At 54.2% G+C, this 24563-nt stretch overlaps 2 protein-coding genes across 3 annotated transcripts; one reads left to right on the top strand and one right to left on the bottom strand.

The window, feature by feature from the left end:
• The first annotated feature begins 155 nt into the window (after positions 1-155).
• On the top strand, positions 156-3624 carry PSMB4 (proteasome 20S subunit beta 4). Its single transcript, XM_050330465.1, has 7 exons — positions 156-391; positions 1389-1595; positions 2230-2376; positions 2470-2551; positions 2636-2752; positions 3310-3398; positions 3501-3624. The coding sequence occupies exons 1-7, from the start codon at positions 171-173 to the stop codon at positions 3511-3513; spliced, it is 876 nt and encodes a 291-aa protein (XP_050186422.1). The 5' UTR covers positions 156-170; the 3' UTR covers positions 3514-3624.
• Positions 3625-6094: 2470 nt separating this feature from the next.
• POGZ (pogo transposable element derived with ZNF domain) lies at positions 6095-24557 on the bottom strand. Of its 2 annotated transcripts, none has more exons than XM_050330365.1 (18): positions 24426-24557; positions 18138-18262; positions 16915-17090; positions 16415-16523; positions 15215-15394; positions 14736-14936; positions 14390-14499; positions 13743-14077; positions 12575-12729; positions 11959-12059; positions 11566-11712; positions 11072-11203; positions 10489-10661; positions 9603-9743; positions 9174-9233; positions 8717-8829; positions 7932-7956; positions 6095-7801 (listed from the first exon to the last, which is right to left on the bottom strand). In XM_050330365.1, exons 2-18 carry the CDS (start codon positions 18259-18261, stop codon positions 6196-6198), a joined length of 3888 nt encoding a protein of 1295 aa, XP_050186322.1. In that variant the 5' UTR covers position 18262; positions 24426-24557; the 3' UTR covers positions 6095-6195. The 2 variants fall into 2 exon arrangements, with proteins under 2 accessions (XP_050186322.1, XP_050186321.1); XM_050330364.1 differs by having other exon boundaries at positions 6096-7801; positions 11072-11206.
• Between the last annotated feature and the right edge of the window lie 6 nt (positions 24558-24563).

The raw sequence follows: 24563 nt of genomic DNA, 5'->3' as shown, positions 1-24563 counted from the left end.
ACCCCGCGCCCATTGGTCCGCGACGCGCCTGGCCCCGCCCATGGGCGTGATCACACCGATTAAACCACGCCCACAACCACGCCCCACTCACCACGTGCTCACCTGGCGCGGCCGCCGCCATCTTGGGGAGGGAGCCGTGAGGAGGGGGGAAAAGCTCCGCCACACACAAGATGGCGCCGAGGCCGCGCCCCTCTCTACGGCGGCCGGGAGGGGCCGCGCTTCTCCCGCCGCGCACGCGCGGAGGCGCCGTGACTAAGATGGAGGCCGGGGCAGCAGCGGCGCCGACACCGCCACCGTTCTGGGCCGGGGGTCCCGCCCCGGGGCAGATCTACATCCCCGGGGGCACCGGGATAGCGCCCCGAGCGGGGACAGGGCCCTCATCCCGCACGCTGTGAGAGCGGGGCGGGCGGAGCGGGCTGGGGGCTGAGGGCGGGGGTCCATGGGGGTCGGGGTGGGAGCTGAGGGGCTGAGGGGGTCCCTGGGGGTGGGGTGGGAGCAGATTGGGGGTGCTGAGGGGGCTCTGGGGGCTCGGGAAGGGATGAGGAGGTGGAGGTAAGGAGGGTCGTGGGGTCTGGGGGCAGAGTTGGGGAGCTGGGGGTGTTGGGGGACCTGAGGGAGGAGAGGAGATGGAAGGAGAAGAGAGTCAGGGGTGCAGAGAAGGGTCTGGGGTGACTGGGAAACTGGGAACGGGGATGGGGGTGGGATCCAAAGGGTGGGAGTGGGGAGATGGGGCAGGGGGATGGTGGAAATGGGGGGGATCTGGGGAGATGGAAGGAGAATGCCTGTGAAGATTCCTGGGCCCTGGGATGTCTGGGGAGACTGGGAATGGGGATGGGGGGATCCAAAGGGTGGGAGTGGGGAGATGGGGCAGAGGGGTTGTGGAAATGCGGGGATCTGGGGAGATGGAAGGAGAATGCCTGTAAAGATTCCTGGGCTCTGGGGTGACTGGGAAAACTGGGAGCAGGGATGGAGGTGGGGGCTCCAAAGAGTGGGAGGGGGAGATGGGGCTGGGGGTGGTGGAAATGGGGGAACCTGGGGAGATGGGGCTGGGGGAAGATGGGGAGAGGCGAGATGGAAGGAGAAGGCCTGTGAAGATTCCTGGGCTCTGGGATGCCTGGGGAGACTGGGAATGGGGATGGGGGTGGGATCCAAAGGGTGGGAGTGGGGAGATGGGACTGGGGGGTGGTGGAAATGGGGGGGATCTGGGGAGATGGAAGGAGAATGCCTGTAAAGATTCCTGGGCTCTGGGGTGACTGGGAAAACTGGGAGCAGGGATCTGGGGGACCCCCAGGCTGGCTGGGGGGAGCTGTGGGGTGATGGGGGAAGCACAAAGAGGGGGGCTCTGCGGGGCTCACCCCCTCCTCTCTCTCTCTCTGTGTCCCTGCCAGGACCCCGATGGTGACGGGCACGTCGGTGCTGGGGGTGAAGTTCGAGGGGGGGGTGATGCTGGCGGCCGACACCATGGGCTCCTACGGCTCCCTGGCGAGGTTCAGGGGCATCTCCCGCATCCTCAGGGTCAACGACAGCACCGTCCTGGGCGCCTCGGGGGACTACGCCGACTTCCAGTACCTGCGGCAGGTCATCGACCAGATGGTGTAAGTGCTGCTGCTGCTCCGGGGGAAAAAATAAAGAGGGATTTGGGGCCGTCTTGGTGGGGTTTTGGGGTGGGGTTGGGGAGGTTGGGAAAGCCTCACCCCTGTGCCCCGTCCAAACCTCAGCCCCGGGGGGGCTTTTGGGGTCGCATTCCTTGGGTTTTGGGGTCACATTCCTTGGGTTTTTGGGGTCGCGTTCCTTGGGTTTTGGGGTCTTGTTTCTTGGGGTTTTGGGGTCTCGTTCCTTGGGTTTTTGGGGTCGCATTCCTTGGGTTTTTGGGATCTCGTTCCTTGGGTTTTTGGGGTCTTGTTCCTTGGGTTTTTGAGGTCTCATTCCTTGGGTTTTTGGGGTCTCATTCTTTGGGCTTTTGGAGTCACATTCCTCAGGTTTTGGGGGTCTCCTCCCTTGGGTTTTTGGGGTCTCCTCCCTCGGGTTTTTGGGGTCACCTTCCTCGGGTTTTTGGGGTCTCATTCCTTGGGTTTTTGGGGTCTCATTCCTTGGGTTTTTGGGATCTCATCCCTCGGGTTTTGGGGTCACATTCCTCAAGTTTTTGGGGTCACATTCCTCAGGTTTTTGGGTCTTATTCCTCGGGGTTTTTTTTTTTTTTTGGGGTTTCCTTTTTCTCCCGGGGTTCAGGATCGACGAGGAGCTGCTGGGGGACGGCCACACCTACAGCCCGCGGGCCATCCACTCGTGGCTCACCAGGGTGATGTACAACCGGCGCTCCAAGATCAACCCCCTGTGGAACACCGTGGTCATCGGCGGCTTCTCCGGCGGCGAGGGGTGAGCGGGGCCGCTCCCTGGGGAAGGGGGGGAGCCAGGGAATGCTCTGCCCCCCCCTGAGCTCTTCCAACCTCCTTTTCCCTGTGCCCTCAGGTTCCTGGGATACGTGGACATGCTGGGAGTGGCCTACGAGGCGCCGACGTTGGCCACGGGGTTCGGGGCCTACCTGGCTCAGGTGGGGGCCGGGCTTTGAGTTCAGCTCAGTTTATTTTGTGATGTCATTTGTTCTGTCGCTTCATTTTGTTCCTTTTCCTCTCAGCCCCTGATGAGGGAGGTCCTGGAGAAGAAGCAGAGCCTGTCCCAGGACGAGGCCCGGGATCTCCTGGAGCGCTGCCTGCGGATCCTCTACTACAGGGACGCCAGGTCCTTCAACAGGGTCAGTGTCCTTTCCCCTGGAGACACCTCCCTGATCCCAGAGTCCCAGGAATCCCTCCTCCAGCCCCTTCCAGACACACCTCCCTGATCCCAGAATCCCAGGAATCCCTCCTCCAGCCCCTCCTGGACACACCTCCCTGATCCCAGGAAAAGGGGGGAGATCCTGAGCTCCAGCAGGTCGGGATCCCCTTTGGGGGTTTCCTTGGATAACTGTCCCATCCCTGCAGCTGTGGCTCCAATCTTTTCCCCCTGGGAATCATTCCAGCTGTTTGGGATCCCGTTTTGGGCGTTTTCTTTGCACAATTCCTGTCCCTGCAGCTGTGGCATCCAGAGTCCCCAATCCTTTCCCTTGGGAATCGTTTCCCACCATCCCCTGTCCCCCTTGCCTGGCCCCATCAACCCATTTTTGGGGACAGTCTCGTTAATTGGGGCATCCCCCCAGGGCCCACCTGGGCTCCAGGTGTGGAATTCCAGGCCCACCTCTCTCCAGGGGTGGAATTCCAGGCCCACCTGGCTCCGGGTGTGGAATTCCAAGGTCCCCACGTCCTCTCTCCCCAGTATGAACTCGCCACCGTCACGGAGAAGGGGGTGCAGGTGGAGGGACCCCTGACCCTGGAAGCCAACTGGGACATCGCCCACGTGGTCAGGTAACGCTCCCAGGGGACATTCCCAGCTGCAGGAATGTCCCCTGATCCCAGGGGAACATCCAGGGGGATTGTCCTGACCTTCCTTCATCCCTTCCTTTCCAGTGGCTCAGAGTGAACTTCCCGGGAGCTGCTCCGAGGTCGCCCCTTTTGTGTCCCACCCACCCCATCCCTGTCCCCCTGGAACGTCTGATCCATGTTTTGGGAATAAAAACAGACCTTTTAAAAACCAGGCTCTTGTGTTGGTGCCTCCCAAAAAAAAAAATGTGGGATCTTCCAAAAATAGGGGGCTTGAGGGAGTCTCGGAGTTCCAGGTGAAGTCCTTGTTTTTGCGGGAATCTTGGAATTGCTGAGGTTGGAAAAGCCCTCTGGGATGGTGGAATCCAAGGGCACCGTCGAGTCCTGTCCACAAATGCCACGTCCAGGTGTCCTTTGGGCATTCCAGAGGGCTGGAATTCCACGGGCCAGCCTTCCCAGGAAGGAATTTTCCCAAATCTCCAACTTAAAATCCCCCTGGAGCAGCTTCAGGGCCAGTGCTGGGCTCCCAAGGATCAACCCAGGTGGGGTCAGGACCCCCAAAATAGCCCAGATTTGCCCCAAATCAAGACTTACACAGAGCAGGTGCTGTGTTATTCCAGCTGGGAATCCGGGAATTCCAGGAAGGCAAAAAGGCTCAGTCCACCTTTAGGAGTCACCTGTGGATGGAAGGAAAACACATCTGGGAAGAGATTTTGTTAAAATCACAAGTTTTTTTGGGGAGGTTCAAAATGACCTCGGGAGGGATGGGGTTGGATCCAGGAAAAAAAAACAGGGATAAAGGGGCCTTCAAATAGGGCTGGATTGGGGCATTTTCAGCTTTACAGGAAAGAAATGAATAATAAAAGCAATGTTGGCTGAACCTTGAGTTTAAAAAAAGGCAATATTTTGGTAAAATGAGGAATTACTAAAGGAGACACGTCAGTAAAATAAGAAACTGTAAAACATGGAATTATTTGAGTAGAATATTGAAATATGTCAGTAAAATAAGGACATAAATCGATATAAAAGTGGTATTTTTTACCAGCACAGAGAACCACCAGTAAATACATTTTCTTCAGGAGAGTTTTATTGACCTTTTTTTTTTTTTTTCGACTTTTTTATTTAAAAAGAGAAGGAAATCTCAGCGGGAAGAGTCAGTCGTGGCACTGGAAAAAAAAAACCTCCTGGAAAAAAAGGGGTGGCAGGGCTGAAAATGAAATTTAAAACTGAATTAAAACCCATCTCTGGGTTCTCCAGGACACGGGAAGGACTCAGAGGGCAAAAGGGGGAAGGGAATTCCAGAGTTGTGGGGAATAAAAACACGTGTTTAGAAATCCATTTCCCTGGTTTTATTAAATGTTCCAACGGCTGTACAATTTTCCAAGCTGAACCATTTACAGGTCTGCACATGCTGCTGCTTCCTGCTTTCCTTAGGGAAAAGAGGGGGAAGGCTCACAAAAACCTCTGGAAACAGAAAGGTGCAGGTGCCTCTGGATTTTGGGATCAGCCCCCTTTCTCTGGTGTGGGGACCCCAAGGCAATTAAAAAAAAAAAAAAAACAAAAACCCTCCAAACATGCAAATTGTAGAAAAAATTGAAGCTGGCAGTGAAAAATAAACCCCAAAATGTTCTTTTGTCGCTGTTGTTGTTGGTTTGTGCACGTCACAGTTTGGTTCCTAAAATCCCGTTTTTTCCTGATCCTGAGGGACCTAAAGCAGGTTTGTCACTGGGGAATGAGGGGGGGGGGATTAAAAGGGGTTTTTTGGGGGGCTCTGGGAGGGAGAGCCAAGAATAATTTGGGTTTTTTTCTCCTCACCCCCTTCCCCCCCACAGTGCCCTCTGTGGGGAATTCTTTGGAGCAAGGCGGGAGAGTTTTCCAGGTGGAGAGGAGGAATCAGCGGGAAAACAGGAGGGTTAATGGGGTGGGAAAGGGGGGTTTTTTAGGGCAGAACCCCTAAAAGCTGCTCCCAACCCCAAATCTGCTGGCATTGAACAGGAAACAAACGAGTGTTGGGGTTTTTTTCACACCCCGTGGTCGAATTTGCAACCAAAAAAAAACCCCGAAAGGATCCCCCCCCTCAAAGCGACCCCAAATCTCCCCCACAATCTGAAGGGTTCACAAGTTGTGAGAGCCCAAAATCTCCACGGAAATGGAACTTCCTGGGTCGGGTGTTTGTTACAAAACCAAAGAACCTGTTTTGTTTTGTTTTGTTTTGTTTTTTTAAGACAAACCCCCCCAAAAGTTTGGAGAACTGGTTCAGAGCTACATCTGCTTTTTGTTTTTTCTCTCCTTTCCCAAAACGGTCACGTTGACAAAATGTCCAAATTCCAAAAAAAGAAGAAAGAAAAAAAAAAAAGAAAACAAACCAACCACATTTCTGCACCATAAAAAACCAGAAACTATGATACAAGTGAGGTAAAGGAAACGCCAAAAAATAGCCACCCACGAGATATTTTCAGGAAATACCAAAAAACACAGTGATTTTTTTTAATCCTTTTTCTTTAAAAAAAAAAAAAAAATCCAAAACAAAGCAAAAATAGGGAAAAAAAAAGCACAAAAACTCCCGAAATGAAACAGCAGAAATGGCCATTTTTTTTTCTTTTTTTTTTATATCTCGAGTGATCGCCTACGAAATTCCTAAAACCCACAAATCCACAGGGAAGTTTGTAATGGTCTCAATCCGACATTTATTCCAAAAAAAAAAAAAAAAAAAAAATAACCCCCTTTCCGTGTTTTCTCGTTCTGTGGTTCTGTGTTTTTTTTTTTTTTCCCCCTGGCTCCCTCAGATCTCCATCAGCTCCAGGTCGGCGTCCTCGAAGCCGTAGAACGACTCGGTCTCGCTCTCTCCCTCGAAGAGCTGCTGGAGGACCTCGGGGTCGGTGGATTCCTCGGGCTGGCTCCTGTCCCGGGGCTCGGGCGGCTCCTCGGGGGGCTCGTGGCCCAGCTTGAGCTGCTCCTCCAGCGAGGCGATGAGCTCCTCCTGCATGTCCCCGTTGCGCGCCGGCGAGTTGGCCGTGCCGTCGGGGCCGGGCAGGACGCTGGCCACCAGGAAGGATTGCTGCACCAGCTCCGGAGAGTCCCCGATCACCTCCAGCGCCTCGGCCAACCAGCACAAGACCAGCTGCAGGAGGATGTCCGAGTCGCACGTGGAGTCCGCCATCTCCTTGGCCTGCTCCTTCCACTTTTTGTGCAAGAAGTTTTTCACGGTCCTCTTGACGCAAACGTCCAGGGGCTGGATTTTGGAGCTGCAGCCGGCGGGCACCACGGCGGGCAGGGTGCTGGCGGAGCTGAGGGCGGCCAGCACCTCGTCGGAGAGGTGGCCGCGGTGGCAGTCCAGCACCAGCATGCCCTTGCCGCTCTGGCACGCCGCGTGCTCGCGCCACACGCGGGACGCCCACAGCTCCATCACCTCGTCGTCGCCGTAGCCGCCCTCCCGGGCCTCCAGCAGGATGGACTCGGGCACGTTGGCGGGCGGCTGCACGTGGCCCCTGTAGAACACCAGGGCGGGCAGGACGCTGCCGTCGGCCAGGATGGTGAGCACCACGTCGCACCAGGGCTCGCCGTTGCCCACGGTCTGCAGGGCGTTCTCCTTCCTGTCGTCGCTGCCCAGCACCTCCGCGTCCAGGAACAGCGAGATCTCGTCCACGGCGGCGATCATGGCCAGCGGCAGGTCCTGCGTGTGGATCTGGCGCTGCACGAACTCGATGAAGGAGCCGGCGCTGTCCTCCACGTCCTTGGGCAGCGGCTGCGCCACGGCCCGGCGCGTGTGGGTGCTCAGGTGGTGCCTCAGCATGAACCTCACGGCCCACTCGTAGGAGATCTTGAACCCCCCCTCCAGCGAGCGCCCGATCTTGGTGGCCTTCTGGAACAGGGTCTCCTCGTTGACGGGCAGCTGCTGCTCCCGCTGCGTCAGCACCCACTCCGCCAGCTTCTCCTCGGCCTCCAGGCTCAGGTACTTGCCCTCCAGGCTCTCGCCCTGGCAGGCCTGGACGCGGCGCAGCCAGCGGCGGATGCGGCGCGGGGGGTTTCGGAAGTGCTCGGCCGCCTGCTCGGTGTCGGAGCACAGGGCGAACAGAACCACCCGCAGCTTCTTCACCGACAGCTGCTCCTTCCTCAGGGACCCCTCCAGCGGCTCCCTGGGGGGCTGCTCGTCCTGCACAGCGCCCTCCTCCTCCTCCTCCTCCTCCTCCTCCTCCTCCTCCTCCTCCTCCTCCTTCTCCTCCTCCTCCTGCTGCTGCCGTCGCTCCAGGGGCCTGTCCGGGGCTGCCGAGGCGGGATCGGGCTCTGGGTCGCCTTGGGAAGGAGCCACGGGCTGGGGTTTCACAGCTTGGCTGGGGGAGCAGGGAGGGCAGGGGGGCTTCGGGCTCGTGTCCTGGGCTTGGAGGTGCCTGGCAGGGGAGAGAACGCAGGGAAATTCCTGGAAACTCGGGGGAAAAAGGGAGGAGGGGGGAAAAACCCCAACCCCAGGGGGGAAATGAGGGAGGGAGGAGGGGAAAGGGCAGTTCACGAAGGGTTTACCTGGAATGTGATATCCAAGTGGGCCCTGAAAGGAAAACAAAGCAGTTTGTAGAGCTCAGCAAACAAACACTGAAATCAATCAGTGCAGGTAAACACACTGAACCGGTGCAAATAAACACGAAATCGGTGCACATAAACACAAAATCAGTGCACATAAACACAAAATCAGTGCACATAAACACTCCAGAGGGGAGGACCAGTGTCTCCCTTACTCCCCACTTTCTCTAGGAATAGCAAAGATCCACCTTTTCCAAGCCCAGCCTCCACCCAAGGAGCAAAGACTTGGACCAGGCAGAGCCACATCTGTCAGGGATCCCTCGAGACAAAGCAAACCCAACAGCCCCAGGAAACCCCCAAAATCTGGTGGGGGAAAAGCTCAGGGTTTGGCACATCCCCCAAGGAATCTGGGAGCCGTTAATTCCCAGCTAGAGGGGCTGGAACAGCGTCCTCAGGGTTTGCTGGGGGGGAGCCTCAGGGTGTCACCTCCGGGTGTCACCGGGGACAATGATGTCCCTGAGGAGCAGAGGGAGTGGCTTTGTGAGCCCTTGGCATTGTGTGGGCCATGGGAAGATCCCAGGGATCCAGGCAGAGCCAGCCTGGCCCGGGGCTTAAACTGCCCATCTCCATGACAATAAAGGCTCATTCAGGTCCCACACAACCCATTCAACCCCACACAAAGCTCTGTTTGACCCCCCCCTGGGGCCGTGAATTGATGGATTATGGATGGATCCTTTCTTTTTCCTCCCCCACTCCCAAGTTTTCTCGCTGCTTTCTCCAAGCCTCACCTTGGAGGATGATGTTGCTGGACTCGTGGGAGGGGTTGAAGACCAAGTGCTTGGCCATGGAGTCCCCCTCGGAGGTGACAAAGAGGCAGGAGGAACAGGAGAGCTTCACACCGCTGGGAAAAACAGGGGAGGGGGGAAAAAAGAAAAGGAAAGTGGAGAAATAAAGGTCACATCAGCCCTAAAAATATACCCATGCCCTCACTAATAATTAGAATTAAACGTGTCACCCTCCAGTGTAGATAGGCAGAGTCCCCCCTCTGGAATACAACGGGATCCCAATATTTGACCCCCCTCCCCAAATCCCTAAATCCCTAAAAAAAAAAAAAGAATGAAAAAAATTCAACAGCTCCTTCGAGCTGCTGAAGATCAGAAAGGGACTGCACAGGAGATTCCCAGGGGATTAAAGGAGATGATTGACTTAAAACTGGGGCTAAAAAAGCCCCCAGGTCTGCATTACCAGGCCGTGTAGTTCTTGAACAAAGCCAAGTATTTCGGGCTCTTCCGAGGGACGTGGTTGCTGGAAGACACAAAAAAAAAAGAGTTCACCAAAAGTCACAATAACCCCTGGGCAAACAGCTGTAACACCGTGTAAAACACACCATTTTTTTCTCTCTCCTGGTTTACCAACAGCATTTTGTCTGCTTGTCCTGTACCCCAGGGGGTTAAACCCGAGCCCAAGCAACCAAAACTGGCACCAAACCATTTCCGAATGCCCCCGATTTTTGGGGACAATTTTCCCACCCTTTGGGGCAGCACGGTGGAATTTTTGGTAAGAGGGGGACTTCTTTCCCCCTTTTTTAAAAAGGTGACTTCCAGAGCACTGCAGGGAGGTGGGATTGCCCCAGATCCATGGTTTTTTTCCCCCCCTGGAGATGCCAGGACTCACTTGATCATGTGGTTGGCGTAGGCCCGGGAGCAGCAGGTGCTGTAGCGACACAGGGAGCAGTGCACGTAGGTCGGGAAGTGGTTTGGGAAGTCTGGGATCTCAAAGCTGCACTCCAGGCACGTCTGCCTGCCCAGGACGCTCCTGCAGAGGGCAGGGAGAGAGCTCTGTCAGCGTTGGGATTGCGGGATGTGTGGAATTTTATTGGGATAAGAGGGAGTTTAAGGACACGGAAACTCGTTCGTTCCCTCAGGGCCAGGGGCAAACCTTTCCCACCCCCTGTAAATCATTGGGAAGTGGGGAATAAATGGGAAAACCACATCAAATAATAATCCTGAGCACAAGGCAGCAGCACATGAGGGGGCTACAGGAGAGGGGGGCTTTGTACAAGGGGTGGAGTGACAGGACAAGGGGAGTGGGTTCAGATTGAAACAGGGAAATTTAGGGTGGATATTGGGAAGAAATCCTTCCCTGTGGGGGTGGGGAGGCCCTGGCATGGGTTATTCCATGGATTCCCCATCCCTGGAAGTGCCCAAGGCCAGGCTGGACTTGGAGCAGGACTAGTGGAAGGTGTCCCTGCCCATGGCCTGGAGGATCTTTAAGTCCCTTCCCACCCAAAACCACTCCATGATCCTTTTAGGGAGGGCAGAAATCCCTCCCCTGCTGGAATTCCACTGCCAGCTCCTTCTGGATTCCACCTTTAGGGCTTTCCCAGCACAATCCTGGTCCTGTGGGAAGCCAAACTCCTGGAATAAACCCCTCTTGGCACTGGATCAAGGATCAGGTGTTCCCCCCACCCCCGTGGCACCGAAACAACCCACGAGAGCCCCTCCAAAACCCTTCAGAAATGGTAAATTTGGGCAAAAAAACCCAAAAAGGGAGTTCTCACATTTTTTTGACCGCTCTCTTCTGGACGTTCCTCTGGACAGGAGGGTACAGGAAGATGGGCTGGGGGTCTGAGGATGACGACAGAGGAGCTGTGTCCTGTCCCATGCCCTGGGACATCTCGTTGGAGGAGACCGGCAACGTTCGTGGTTGTCCCCTGGACGCCCTGATTGTCACCTGCAGGGAGCAGAGACACCCCAAAAAAAAAATAAACAAACCCAAAAAAAAAAAAAATGGGGCAGAAATGAGCTTTGGGAGCTTCTCTCTGCTGGTGATGGGGGCAGTGGGAGTGGTACTGAGGTGGTGGGAGCTGGGCAGGCTGCAGAGGGGATGTCCATCAGCAACTGGGGTGACAGGACGAGGGGAAGGGGTTCAGACTGGGATTTGAGCCCCAAAAAGCACCTGTTTGTCCCTAAAAAAAACTATGGAGCTCGTCCAGACAGCTCAGAGGTGAGTCTGTCACCTCCTCTCTGTCACTTACTCCCAATTAACTAATTACACCTCCCATCCACTGTGGGTTAGGTGATGGTTTTTTACAACCCTCAGCAAACACAAACACTCCAGGAGTTCCCTGGAAATCTCCTCACCTTGGTTCCAGGTTTTAACCCTTCCAACTGCTTGGGCTTCCGGAAGGTTTTGTGGTGCTGCAGCTTGTGCTCGATTTTGTCCTTGGCAAAGAGGAACTGGAGCCTGCACTTGTTGCAGTGATAAACACTCTTCTTCTAAAGCAAAGGGAGGAATTGCAGCTGAGAGGAACAGGAGAGGCCCCCCACCCACACACACACAGAGCAGGGTTTTGTTGACAAATTAAAAGGGAATAAACATCAAAATCCCAACCAAGTTTTCCCCTCTCTGAAAGCAAAGGCCACGCCCTGGATCTGTGGGGGTTTGTTTTTAAAATCTGAGGGGTTTTTTTTAATTAAAATCATCGGGTTCTGCACAGACACCTCAAGAGCTGCCTTCCCTTTGCCCCTCACAGGAGCCCAGCAGAGGATTTTGGGGGCCATTTCAGCGAATTCCCGAATTCTTACCCACTAATCCCTCATTTCCCACCCCCCAGGGAGGGTGATTCCCGCTGTACCTGGTGCCTCATGAAGTGCTGCTGGAAAGCATTCCCGTTTTTGAAGACCTTGAGGCAGTAGGGGCAGAGCAGGTGCCGGGTGTCCTCGTGGATCATCCGGAAATGACTGTCCACCTCGGAGTAGAGGGAGGAGCGGTACTGGCACACCTGCAGGACAAGGATGGGGGGGGAGATCCCAAAAAACGCAGGGATTCATCAGCAGGACGTTCCCAGGAATGCTCAGCCTGAGCTCGTCCATCCTTGGAGCTCAGGGGGAGTTTAGGAACCAGCAGGGGAAAAAAAATGCCAGTGGGGCTCCCCCAGGATCACTAATTTGGATGGAAAATTCCGGGTTTCCTCTTTTCCTCCGGCATGGGAGAAGGAAATGCGGCTCCCACGTCCCTGTTTTCCTACCTGGCACACGTAGGGCATCTCCCCTGGCTTGTGGGTGTCCTTCATGTGCTGCAGGAACATGGGCTCGCTCTCAAAGGCCCACTCGCAGATCTTGCACTTGGCTGCAAAAAAAAAAGAGAGAGGAAAAGCAGGTCAAAGTTGGGGGAATAAACAAAAATTAGAGTTACAGGTTCCTTTGGTTACAGTGCCCTTCAGAATTTGTTCTCAGCGTTGTCCTGCTGGGAAGGAGGATAAACCCTCCATCAGCAAAACTGGCAAACCACACAGCCAAGGCTCAACTCTGAGCAGAGCAGGAAATTAAACAGCGATTTTCTGCCCCAGACTGAAGTGGATTTTGACTTTGTCTCTCTCTGTGTGACACTTGTGTGACTCCACTTCACCTGCTGGTGTTGAGTCAGGAGGAGAGGTGGTTTGTTTTTTTTTTCAGCAAAACAGAACAATTTCCTGATGGAAAACTGAGTAAAACTGAGGACATCACTCAGGGATCTTCTCCCCTGAGAACTGGTTCTACCTTTTGGCTTCAAGACAAACCCAAATTTGGGATCCCTGTAAGATCTGTGACCAGCACGAGACAAAACCCCCCCAGTTTGAGGTGGTAAAGGCAGGAGGGGCTCACTGGTGGACTCGTAGGGGCTGTGGACGTTCTCCAGGTGGCACTGGAGCTGGAAGGGGGTGGAGAACTGCCTGTAGCAGTGCTGGCAGATGGTGTGCACGTCCACCTCGCCGTTCTGCTGGTCCAGCTCCACGTGGTGCTTCATGTGGTTCATGAACCTGCAAGGGAGGGGACACAAGTCCAAAAATGTTCTGCACCTCTGACCCCCAAAAACTCTTGGTCTGGGCCCTGGCTGGCCCAGCAAACACCAGTTCAGCAACAAAACATTTCCTCCTCCTGGTGAGAAATCGAGGCAGGGAGATGAGGAGGAGGATGACTGGTTTTTTTTTTCAAGGGTTATTATTTCTTGTCATCCAGCCACGAGCAAAGGAGACTGCCCTGGAAACTGGGGGGGTGCTCAGGATGGTTTTTACACACACACACACACACACACAGCTCTGCAGCACCACTGGTGCTCACAAATCAACTCCAGCCCCTCCAGCCCTCCAAACTGGGGCTGTTCAGGCTGGTTTTTTCTATATAAACCCACTGCAATTCTGTAGCACCACTAGTGCTCACAAATCAACTCCAACCCTCCAAATTGGGGCTGTTCAAGCTGGTTTTTACACACACAACCCCCTCAGAGCTCTGCAGCACCACTGGTGCTCAGAGTTCAAGTCTAACCTTCCAAACTGGGACTGTTCAGGCTGTTTTTTACACACACAAGCCCCTCAGAGCTCTGCAGCACCACTGGTGCTCAGAGTTCAAGTCTAACCCTCCAAATTGGGGCTGTTCAGGCTGTTTTTTACACACACAAGCCCCTCAGAGCTCTGCAGCACCACTGGTGCTCAGAGCTCAAGTCTAACCCTCCAAATTGGGGCTGTTCAGGCTGATTTTTACACACCCCCCACCCAGAGCTCTGCAGCACCACTGGTGCTCACAAATCAACTCCAACCCTCCAAATTGGGGCTGTTCAGGCTGGTTTTTACACACTCCCCCCACCCAGAGCTCTGCAGCACCACTGGTGCTCAGAGTTCAACTCTAACCCTCCACATTGGGGCTGTTCAGGCTGGTTTTTACACACCCCCCACCCAGAGCTCTGCAGCACCACTGGTGCTCACAAATCAACTCCAACCCCAGGAGCTGGGGCTGCCCAGGTTGGTTCTGTGCCCCCTCTGCCCCCTGCCCTCACCGGATGTTGTTCTTGAGCCTCTTGGTGCAGTGTGGGCAGCGGAAGGACGTGGGCACCTTGGGGAAGGGCAGCAGTTGGGCGCCCTTGCCCCCGTCCCGGCCGTAGTAGAAATCATCCACCAGCATGATGAGCTTGCTCTGGGCAGAGTCCGGGCCCCCCTCGCCCCCCTCGGGGCCCTTGGCACACGGGGACAGCGCTGGCACCGCCGGGCAGGGGGCAGGGGGGGCTCCAGCCGGGGGTTTCTCCGGGGAAGGGGGTTTGGGGGACTGCAGGGGGGGCTCCGAGTCCAGGGATTTCCTCTTCTTCAGGAACTCCACCATCTCGGGGCAGCAGTACTGCAAGAGGAGGGGGAAAACAACCCAGGGTGAACCCACACCCAGGACACTCAAACCCCCACAGCAAAGTGAGATCTGGGAATGATTAATCATTAAATCATTGACTCCCACACTGAAGTGCATCTAGAATTACTGATCCCCCTTCACCTGAATCTGGAGCTGATTAAGCCCCATACATTGAACTGTATCTAGAAATAATTAAATCCCCCAAGCTGAGCTGTATCTAGAAATAATTAATGTGTAAATAAATAATAATAATAATAATAATAATAATAATATCCAGAAGAATCCCCTTTGGGAATAGCTACTCACACACATGTGTCCTCTCAAAGCTTCGGTGACTCTGAACTGGGCATCACACCTGGGGCAAACCTTCCTGCCACCGTCTTGCAGGTCGAAGGTGGGAATAGGGGATGAGCTGACTGTGACAAGAGAAACGGGAGATGAAACAAGAAGGATGAAACCTCCTCCCCCCTTTTTTTAAACGTTTGTTTGGTTTTTCCAGCAGAGGAGAAGGCTGGAGAGACACACCTGGAATACAGATGGCATGGAGCACAGCCTGGGCTCCCAGTGGCATGAAATGCCCCTTGATTTTTGGCTCCCTCACGCCCTTTGGAAGGTGTTTTTTATTTTTGGGGGGGGAGAGCACCCCTCGTACCTTTGAGCGAGGAGGAGGAGGAGGAGGATTCTGACACGCTGGATCTCTGGGATCCGGGGCTGCTGTTGGACACCACGAGGGGGCCGGGGCTCTGTCCCAGGGAGGGGACAGTGTTGAGGGTGTTCACCAGCTTGGCCACCTCGTTGCTGTTCTCCCCCGTCACGCCGGGCCTCTTGACGGTCACGAAGCTGGCGATGCTCACTGGGAGGGAGGGAGGGAGGGATAACACAATTCCAGCGAGGAATCTGCACGGCCTCTGGGAGCCCCAACCCCTTTTTCTAAGCCTCGAGGTTTCCCCAGGCATGGCTGAGCCATGGATTATCCCACTGGGAACGCGGAGGCTCAGGGGGGACCTTGGCAGGAGGTGGGAGCCCAGGTGGGGGCTCTGCTCCCAGGGGAACAGCGGCAGGACATCGGACACTGGGAAAAACTTCCTGCTGGAGAAGGGGGAGGTGGGGCCAGGAGGAGGCAGGACTTACTCTGCTGGGGGGCCTGGGCCTGGGGCACGGTGCTGCGCAGGGTCAGCGTGGCCGGGATCACCGTGGTGAAGGTGTTGGGGGCGGGTCTGACGGGCAGCGGCGTCCCCGCCCTCACCTGGGCCACCTGGGAGAACACCTGGGGGACCCCCACGGCGGGTTTGACAAACTGGGTACCTGGGGCTTCAAACACACACGGACACGTCAGCGGCCCAGGCCTGCAGCAGCAACCCCATCCCAGGCCTGCAGCAGCAACCCCATCCCAGGCCTAGATCAACTAATCCCATCCCAGGCTGAGATCAACTAACCCCATCCCAGGCTGCAGATCAGGAACCCCATCCCAGGCTGAGATCAGGAACCCCATCCCAGGCTGAGCAGCAACCCCATCCCAGGCTGAGATCAACTAATCCCATTCCCAGGCTGAGATCAGGAACCCCATCCCAGGCTGAGATCAGGAACCCCATCCCAGGCTGAGATCAACTAATCCCATTCCCAGGCTGAGATCAACTAATCTCATCCCAGGCTGAGATCAGGAATCCCATCCCAGCCCTGAACCAGGAACCCCATCCCAGGCCTACATCAACTAATCCCATCCCAGTCCTAGATGGGCAATTCCCAGATCAGGAATCCAATCCCAGTCCTGGATCAACTGATCCAAGTCCATTTCCCTCATTCCCCGAGTACAACTCGTCCCTCCCCACCCCACCACTGCAGAGCCCCCGGAATTCCCAGGGGGAGTTTTCCTTTCACTTCCCAAGCACACTCCAACTGGATTTGGATGCAGATTGCATGAACAGCTTTTCTTTAGGCTGAATTTTCCCCCCAAAAAAGCCCAAGCAGCTGGAGAGCTCCAGTTTCAGGATCTGGTTGGTTTTAATTCCATTTATAAATGATGGGTTTTAATGGAGGTTTTTGTTCTCCTTCACAACCCCTCAGTCACCAGGGATGGAAACTCAGGGCATGACCAGGGGGATCCATCCCCCAGTACCAAATTAATTCGGACAGGAGGTTTGGGAAACCCATTCTGGGGACAGTGACCATGAGTTTGGGGTCCTTCTGAGCTTCCACGACAGGGTCTGGCAGCAGAAATGAGTGTTATTAAAAACCTCCTCCCAGGGTGAACACAAGTTTGAAAGTTTTAGTGGGTTTTTGAGCCCTAAAAAAAGGAGTTTTGGCAGTGGGTTTGGCTGTGCCAGCCCTTACCTGGCACGAGGGTGATGGGTCTCACTGTCTGCCCTTGCTGGACATTGAGCACAATCCCAACCTGGTTCATGGTGTTCTGGACGGGCCTCACGTTCCTCACAGGAAAACCCTGGGATCAAACAGCACCATGACCACACAGAGCATTTCCAACCTCAATTTCCCACCCTGAAAATGCAACAAATCACTCCAAAATAACCCACCCGACAGGGGGGTTGGACCAGGAGGTGCCTTCCTTCTACCGGATAATATCCCATAAAAGGCCTCCACTCATCCCTCCTCCCCCCAGGCACCCAAAAACCTTCCCCCCGAAAAAAAACCTTCTTCAAAACCCTCTTTTCCAACACCTTCTCCCTTCCACCCTCCTCTGTTTGTTGACCAAGCGTCCAACCAAACCCCGAGGGTCAAGTCCCCTTCCAGCGCGACGCCCCTCGGAAGCGCGCGAGGGAAAACGGGATCGTTCCCACCTTTTTCCCATGGATTTCCCGGCTCCAGGAGCTCACCTGGGTGGTGATGAAGATGGGCTGGCTGGTGACGGGCGGGGTGGGCACGTGGTTGGCGTTCTGCATGATCTGCACGGGCCTCAGCAAGGGCTGGGTCACCACGGCCCCCAGGGCGGGCGTGGGGCTCTGCGTCAGCAGCAGGGACTGCCCCCCCGGCGGCACCGCGGCGTTCCCGCCTGGAAAACACCGGGAGAACGGCGCAGGGAATGAGGTTTGGTAGGGGGGGCAGCAGCAGGAGTTGTCCCAATGGAGGTACAAAGGAGCAGAGCTCGATTTCCCCCTGCCCGGCTCCAACCTCCTGTCAGGGAATTCCAGAGCCAGGAGGTCCCCCCTGAGCCTCCTTTGCTCCGGGATGAGCCCACCCAGCTCCCTCAGGAGTTTCTCCAGCCCCTTCTCCCGCTGCTCCAGCCCTTCCATGTCCCTCCTGCAGCGAGCTGGGCTCAAAGCAATCAAAGGAAATTAAGGGAAGAGGAAACGAGGCCGAGCGTCACTTCAAATATATTTAGAGTTGGGTGATTTTGCCTTTTTTTTCTGTCCCAGTAATTTGAGTGAGATGTTTTAAAATCAATCTGCAAAAGAAAATTGGGATCCAGCAGAAAGATATTCCTGGTTTCTTGGGTTTGGAAATCCTGGGTTTTTGAGGTGTGGGGTGTTGGGGGGTCTGGTCTGGCAAAGGGAAGAGGTTTTTGGGTAAATCCACGTTTAAAAGGATGAAACATCTCAGGAGGAATTCAGACCTGGGGGGTTTAATGTCTGAAAGTTGCAGAGTTAAACCCCAGTGTGGATGTTGTGAAAACACAAATTTTAGGCCTCCAGGCTTGTTCTTTAGGGAATTATATCCCAAACCAAAAAAAACTCCCAAACCAAACCCTACAGTGGAAGAACAGACCGATCCCGGGCTTGTCAGCCCTGTCAATTAATTAAAACATTAGTAAGTAAAATCCCATCCCACAGCCAGGAGCAGGAGAGCAGACTGGGGGAAGCTTGGGATGACTCCAGGCAGGATTTTGGGAGCGTTCCAGCCATTCCCAACTCCAGCTGGGATGTGACCCCCCAGTCCCTGGGCCAGCAGGGCCTGCTGTGGCACTTTGGTCACCCCAAACCCTCCCTGGGATGGGGGCCAAGGAGGATTCCTGGGGCAAGGCAGAGCCACTTCCCTTCCCATTTAACCCCTGGAAGAGGAGCAATCCCAGGGGAACTGGGATCAAGCAGGGGGGGATCACCTGTGGCAGTTTTATCCATGGAATTGTAATCCTCGACCACGGAGTCTTCGATGACATCGCTGATCTTCTGCCACGGCTCCAGCTCCTCCTCCTCACATTCCATGAAAAGGTCCGTGTCCGCCATCCTGGAAGGAGGGAGAGGGGTGGAAAGGATGGAATCTGGGATTATAAACCCGACTGGTTCCGCCAGGCAGCAGGAGGAACCCTTCCCAAGGAAGAATTCCAACTGGGAAGCAGCAGAACGGGCGGGGAAGGGGTTGGGAATCACCAGGGGCCGGAAGGGATTTGGCTGCTCCTGGTGACACTTTTTTGTGGCATCTCTGTCACCTCCCCCTCCCCATCTGACAGCCACAAAAAGCTGAGGGGAAACCAGCCTGGAGAGGAACCAGCCCAAAACAAAGTAAAAAAAAACCTGCTAAAAACCAGGAATTACCAGCTGGATTAAATAAACACACAGCAATGAGCTTAATAATATGAGATTTATTCTCTAGGTCTGCCCTTTTTATCCCAGCACGGCCACAATTCCGGCCAAGCTGATGCCGAAGCTGCTCCGATTCCAGTTGTTAAATCAAACCTGGAGCTGGGATTTCCAGGAACCCTCCTTCTGTTCTGCTTTTGGAGCACAAAAAATGCTCGTTTTTAACAGCACAAAGTGCTGTTTCAGGCAAGCTCCTCACACCACTCAGGAGTCCTTCCCCCCCCCCAGTTTTGTGGATTTACAGCACAGAATCTTCAGTAATTCAAATATTTCGGTGCCATCTCATTTTTGGCCTCGAGGAAATGGGGGTTTGCCCTTTATGGAGGGGTTGGTTTGTTGTTGTTTTTATTTTTTTAAGGAGGTAAAAAGTCCCCAAAACCCAACCCAGCTCCCAGATAACCTCCTCTTTTCCCAGGATTTTGGGTTATACCCAGGGTTGGTCAAAGTTCCTTTTGGGGGGGCTGCTCAAATTGGGGAAGCCAAGTGGTAACTTTGAACCCCAAAAAGAGCTTTTTTTTTTTTTTAGGGGCTTTTCAGTGACTTGCTCCCCCCCTGCTTTGGAATTCCAGGTGGGAAACGAGGGAAATTCTCATTTAGCCACCGAAAAGCTTCAAGGACTCCTGGAAAACACTCCTGGAAAACACTCCTGGAAAACACTCCTGGAATGTTCACCCCTCGCCTGGCTGGAGACACAGAACAGCCCTGAATGACAGGGCATGGGAAGCAAAGGATCCAGCTGGATACAGGCAGATTCCTGCCTGGGAATATATGGATATAGGGATATAGGGATACAGGGATATAGGGATATAGGGATACAGGGATATAGGGATGTGTACCCATATTTAACCCATATATCCATGGATACAGGAATAGAGAGATACAGGGAGATATGGATATAGAAATACATGGATACATGGATAAAGGAATACAGGGATACATGGATATATGGATATATGAATATAGGGATATAGGGATACATGGACACATGGATATATGGATATATGAATACATGGACACATGGATATATGGATACAGGGATATATGGATATATGGGTACAGAGATATATGGATATATGGATACAGGGATATATGGATATATGGATACAGGGATACATGGATATATGGATACAGGGATATATGGATATATGGGTACAGAGATATATGGATAGTGATACATGGACACATAGATACAGGGATATATGGATACAGGGATACATGGATATATGGGTACAGAGATATATGGATAGTGATACATGGACACATAGATATATGGATATATGGATACAGGGATATAGGGATATATGGATACAGGGATATATGGATACATGGATACATGGATATATGGATACAGGGATATATGGATACAGGGATAAATCAGGAGTTGCTCAAACGCATCCACTGAAGAAAAACAGAGGCCTAAAATCATCCTTAAAATGTTTAAAATGAGGAAAAATTTAAAAAAAATTTAAATATCTAATAAATAACAACCGAATATAAAATAATTGTGAACGACAAACCCCCTCTGTCACCCCCTCAGACAGGAAAAGGGAAAGCAGCAAAAAGACACAAATCCATGTGGGAATGGGAATGGGAAGGAACCACATTCCAAGGGATGGAGCTTTGTGCCAGAGACCACAATCAGAGAGCCTTAAATCCCATTTTCTCCTCCCGTTAACACCAACTTCTGCTGTTAATTCCCAACTCCTGGTAAAACCAACCCCCAAAAAACAGGGAATTTCCTCCTCCTCGACATCCAGAAGGAAGAAATGTTGGGAAAGCTGGGGGTGGGGAGGGAAAAGCAGAGCCAGGAAGGCTCCGAGGGGGGAAACTCTTTCCCTGGAATCATGTTACTCCAGGGCCTGGATGCTCCACTGATGGGGGAGATCTATAAATAACCAGCAGAAATCTATTAATTAATCCAAGCAAGGTTCCAGCCAGCCCTGGAACTCTCTGCACGGCGTCGGAGGCGACAAAAATAAATAAATAAATAAATATTTTTTTAAAAAAATCCAGATATTATTCAGCAGCTCATCGTTATTCACAAGATGCACCGACAAAACGCTGAAGAGAGGAGGTACAAGCTGCTCCTGACACTTAACTTACATTATTCACGGAGTATTTTTCAGCTGTTTTGAAGCCAGAAAATGTCTCCCCTCTCTCTTTTCTGGAGTGGGAGAGAACAGCTTTTGTTTTGCAAAGCTTTGATCTGGAATATTTTGGTGCGTGAGGAGCCTTTTTGCTCAAATAAAAGTGATTAATGCCGGTGATAAACGCTGGGGGTTGTTCGGCTCTGCCAGCAGAGCTGGCAGGTGCTGGGCTGGAAATACAGCTGCCAGAAAATAGAAATAAAACTAAAATACAACAGCAGCAACAGCAACAAAAGATGAAGAATATTACAGTGTCCTAAGAAATCAAGGTGGGTTTTATACAGCTTCTATCTCCAGGTGTTGTCATCTCTCTGTACAGAAAGAGATGTGTTTAATTAGAGATATAATTAGATATAAATATTTGGGTAAGCTCTTTGGGGCAGCTACAATGAAGATACTAAGGCATGTTGATGTCATAAACATATTCCACGCTCCAGGAGAGCTGGGGAAGGCACAGGTGAGTTTTGGGAACTGGGAAATTCAGCCCTGCCTGGGTCAATGTGGGAAGTCTGGAGGGAGCAGGGAAAGGGTCTGGGAATCTCCACTCCCAGCTGGGTTCATTCCCTGCCTCTGGATCAGGAACTCTGGATGCAGATCCATTGACGCTCCCCACGCCACAAATGAGGAGGAAAACATTAAATCCTTTTAAAAAAAGGACTTCCTAACCCTAGAAGACGACCCCCAAATCAAAAACCCCTCAATTTACAGCTTTTCCCAAAGGGAATACACAACTTTTCTCCAGTCTTGTGCCTCATTTTCTCCCTGGCTCTTGATAAAGTTGTCTTTCAACAGCAAGGAAAGCATCTTGGCTTTTAAGGAGCCCCCCCAAACCCCACTGTTTGGGAGGGTTAAATGCAAACAAACCGAGGCTTCCACACTTTGCAATCCCTGCCTTTTAAAAAAACGAAAAATAAATAAATAAATAAAATCAAGATAAAGCTTTTTTTTTTTTTTTTTTTTTGTGGCTTTAAATGACTTGACTGGCACGGCCCAAACCTTGTGATGGAATTTAGGTGATGAAAACACCACTCTGGCTGATGTTTTCTCTGTGGTTTTTCCTGGGGAGGAACACCCTGGGAGAGAGAAGGGGGCAGGTGAAAAGGTGAGCTGAGTTCAACAGTCCCAGGGAATTCCCTCTTGGCTGACTCGATGTGGGTGCTGAAATCACTTCCAAAGGCTTCCCAGGAATGCCACCATTCCAAATCCTACAGGTTTTAGGAAAGGCTTGGAACTGCCTGGTGCTGCTCGTAATTAAAACGTCTTATTATTACACACTTAATTAGAAATGATTGTGATCTGCCTCAGAGCCCAAGCTGATGAAAACAAAACCCCCCTTCCCGACTTTTTTTGGCTTCTTTTTGGAGCTCCCAGAGTGGCTGGAGGGGGTGGAGACAGCAGAGCTGCTGCTGGTGGGTGCAGGAGGACACTCCAAGCTTCTGGCTCTGGGAAAAGGGCATGGAAAAACCGATTTTCCCCCCTATTCCAGAACAACTGGAAGTATTTGCACAAGCCCCACACCCGGACAGAGCTCTGAGAGGCAACAGAGGGCGAATTCCCTGGGGGTGGGGGAAACACTGCAGGAGGTTTTCCAAGCTAATAATTATAGGATTGAAAGGGCAAAAGATGTGCAGGCAGCAGGTCTGGCTGCACAGCCCAGGGAGAAAAATTAACAGGAGCAGGGAACGGGCACAGTTGGGGCACCCTGGAAAAGCATTTCCCAGCAGGAGCCATCCTGGCTGGAAAAGGATGCCCTGAGGGTTCCCCAACACAGTCAGGATGGCACCAAACACCTGATTTTTTTAACAGCCAGGAGCAGCAGGTGCCAGATCCTGCTGGAGAGAATTCCTGAGCTTCCCAGGGAGGAGGAAGCGAACGATCCCGGATTTTCCAGGGGTCAGGGACGGGGCAGGTGAGCTCAGGGAAGCAAAGGGAGAGCAGCTTTCCCTTCTCCTTGGATGGGGTCAGGATGAGAGAGGGGATTGAGAGAGAGAGAGACCCCTCCTGTCACCTGAGGATGGCACTGGAGGGACGAGACAGCAGCAGCACCAGGAGAACCTGGGGACCTGAGGGAGATGCTCAGGAGAGGGGTGGGATGGCAATCCTAAATCCCAGGGGATGAGGGTTGGGATGGCAATCCCAGCTCCCTGAGGGGTGGGATGGCAATCCCAAATCCCAGGGGATGATGGTTGGGATGGCAATCCCAGATCCCTGAGGGGTGGGATGGCAATCCCTGATCCCAGGGGATGATGGTTGGGATGGCAATCCCAGATCCCTGAGGGGTGGGATGGCAGTCCCTGATCCCAGGGGATGAGGGTTGGGATGGCAATCCCAGATCCCAGGGAATGAGAGTTGGGATGGCAATCCCAGGACCAGGAGAAGGGGGTGGGATGGCAATCCTAAATCCCAGGGGATGGCAATTCCAGCTCCTTGAGGGTTGGGATGGCAACCCCTGATCCCAGGGGATGAGGGTTGGGATGGCAATCCCTGATCCCAGGGGATGAGGGTTGGGATGGCAATCCCAGGACCAGGAGAAGGGATGGCAATCCCAGCTCCCTGAGGGGTGGGATCCCAGCTCCCTGAGGGGTGGAATGTCAATCCCAGCTCCCTGAGGGGCTCAGACAGCAATCCCAGATGCCAGGGGATGAAAGGTTGGGATGGCAATCCCAGCTCCCTGAGGGGTGGAATGTCAATCCCAGCTCCCTGAGGGGTGGGATGGCAATCCCTGATCCCAGAGGATGAAAGGTTGGGATGGCAATCCCAGCTCCCTGAGGGGCTCGCACAAGGCACTGGAGAGGGGGAACCACTCTGAGAAGCTGGAGAACAAGCAGGCCGAGGAGGAGGAGGATGGGGAGGGGGGTGTTGTCCCTCCAAAGATCTGATCAGACACTCCCCCCTCACCCTTAAGCTCCCCTAAAAAAGGGGGGGGGGAAAGGCCGTTTCCCCGGAGAACCCCACTAAAAACCCACCCTCGGCGCATTGTGGCGGCTAAGAAAGGCGGCGAAAAATAATCCCCGTGCCCAACATGGCCGCCCACCAGCGCAGCGCCGGCAAAACGAGGAGGGGGCGGCAGACAGCGGGAGGGGTGGGCGGCGGGGAGGGAGGAGGGGAGGACGCGGGCTCTCCCCCTTCACCCCACAGGGGAGACGGCGATCGCGGGGAGGGGGGAGAAGCGACCCCCGAGTGTGGGGATGGAGTGGGGGGGGAGCGCGGAGGGAGCAGCGGCGCGGCCGCATCACCGCCGCGCCCCCCTCCCCTCCCCTCAGGGGCGGCCGCTTCACCGCGCCCGTGAGGGGCGCGCGCGGATCCCTCCGCGCCCCCCTCAGAGCGCCCGGCGGGGCCCGGCGGGAGCGGCCGCGGCTCCTCCCCGGTCACGGCGAGCCCTCCTCCCTCCTCCTCCTCCTCCTCCTCCGCCTTCTCCTCCTCCTCCTCCTCCTCCTCCCGCCGCCGCCGCTTTGTGTACGGCGCGCTCCGGCCCTGCCGCCCCCCTCCCCTCACCACCACCCCCCCACACACACCTTCATTTTCCCTCCTTCTCCTCCATTCCCGGGCGGTTCGAGCCGGTTCCACAATCAGCGAGCCCCGAACAGCACCCCCACCACCCCTTCGCCCACCCCCTCGATCCCGCCACCCCCACCCCGCCTCAGAACGCACCCCCCGCCTCACCTCCCTCAGCGCCGTCGCCGCTCCTCCCTAAGGGGCTCCGCCGCTCTCCGGGCGAGGCGACCCGCAGGGCGCGGGGGCAGGTGGCATGAGCCTCCCCCGCCCCGGGATGCTGAGGATGGAGAAGGACGAGGAGGAGGA

This window comes from Myiozetetes cayanensis, unplaced genomic scaffold, assembly GCF_022539395.1.
Source record: "Myiozetetes cayanensis isolate MyiCay16 unplaced genomic scaffold, myiCay2020 scf41, whole genome shotgun sequence".
NCBI classification, from domain to species: Eukaryota; Metazoa; Chordata; class Aves; order Passeriformes; family Tyrannidae; genus Myiozetetes; species Myiozetetes cayanensis.
This window is presented reverse-complemented; position numbering and strand designations above follow the sequence as displayed.

What these genes read in the sequence shown, in the direction of transcription:
- PSMB4 (XM_050330465.1), top strand. Translation starts at nt 171, where the DNA reads ATGGCGCCGAGGCCGCGCCCCTCTCTACGGCGGCCGGGAGGGGCCGCG. An exon ending in GGGCCCTCATCCCGCACGCT is followed by an intron (nt 392 to 1,388) that starts GTGAGAGCGGGG and finishes TGTCCCTGCCAG; the next exon opens with GACCCCGATGGTGACGGGCA. An exon ending in CAGGTCATCGACCAGATGGT is followed by an intron (nt 1,596 to 2,229) that starts GTAAGTGCTGCT and finishes CCCGGGGTTCAG; the next exon opens with GATCGACGAGGAGCTGCTGG.
- POGZ (XM_050330364.1), bottom strand. Translation starts at nt 18,261, where the DNA reads ATGGCGGACACGGACCTTTTCATGGAATGTGAGGAGGAGGAGCTGGAG. An exon ending in CTCCTCCTCCTCGCTCAAAG is followed by an intron (nt 14,500 to 14,735) that starts GTACGAGGGGTG and finishes CTCTTGTCACAG; the next exon opens with TCAGCTCATCCCCTATTCCC. An exon ending in CAGCCCCTACGAGTCCACCA is followed by an intron (nt 12,060 to 12,574) that starts GTGAGCCCCTCC and finishes TTTTTTTTGCAG; the next exon opens with CCAAGTGCAAGATCTGCGAG.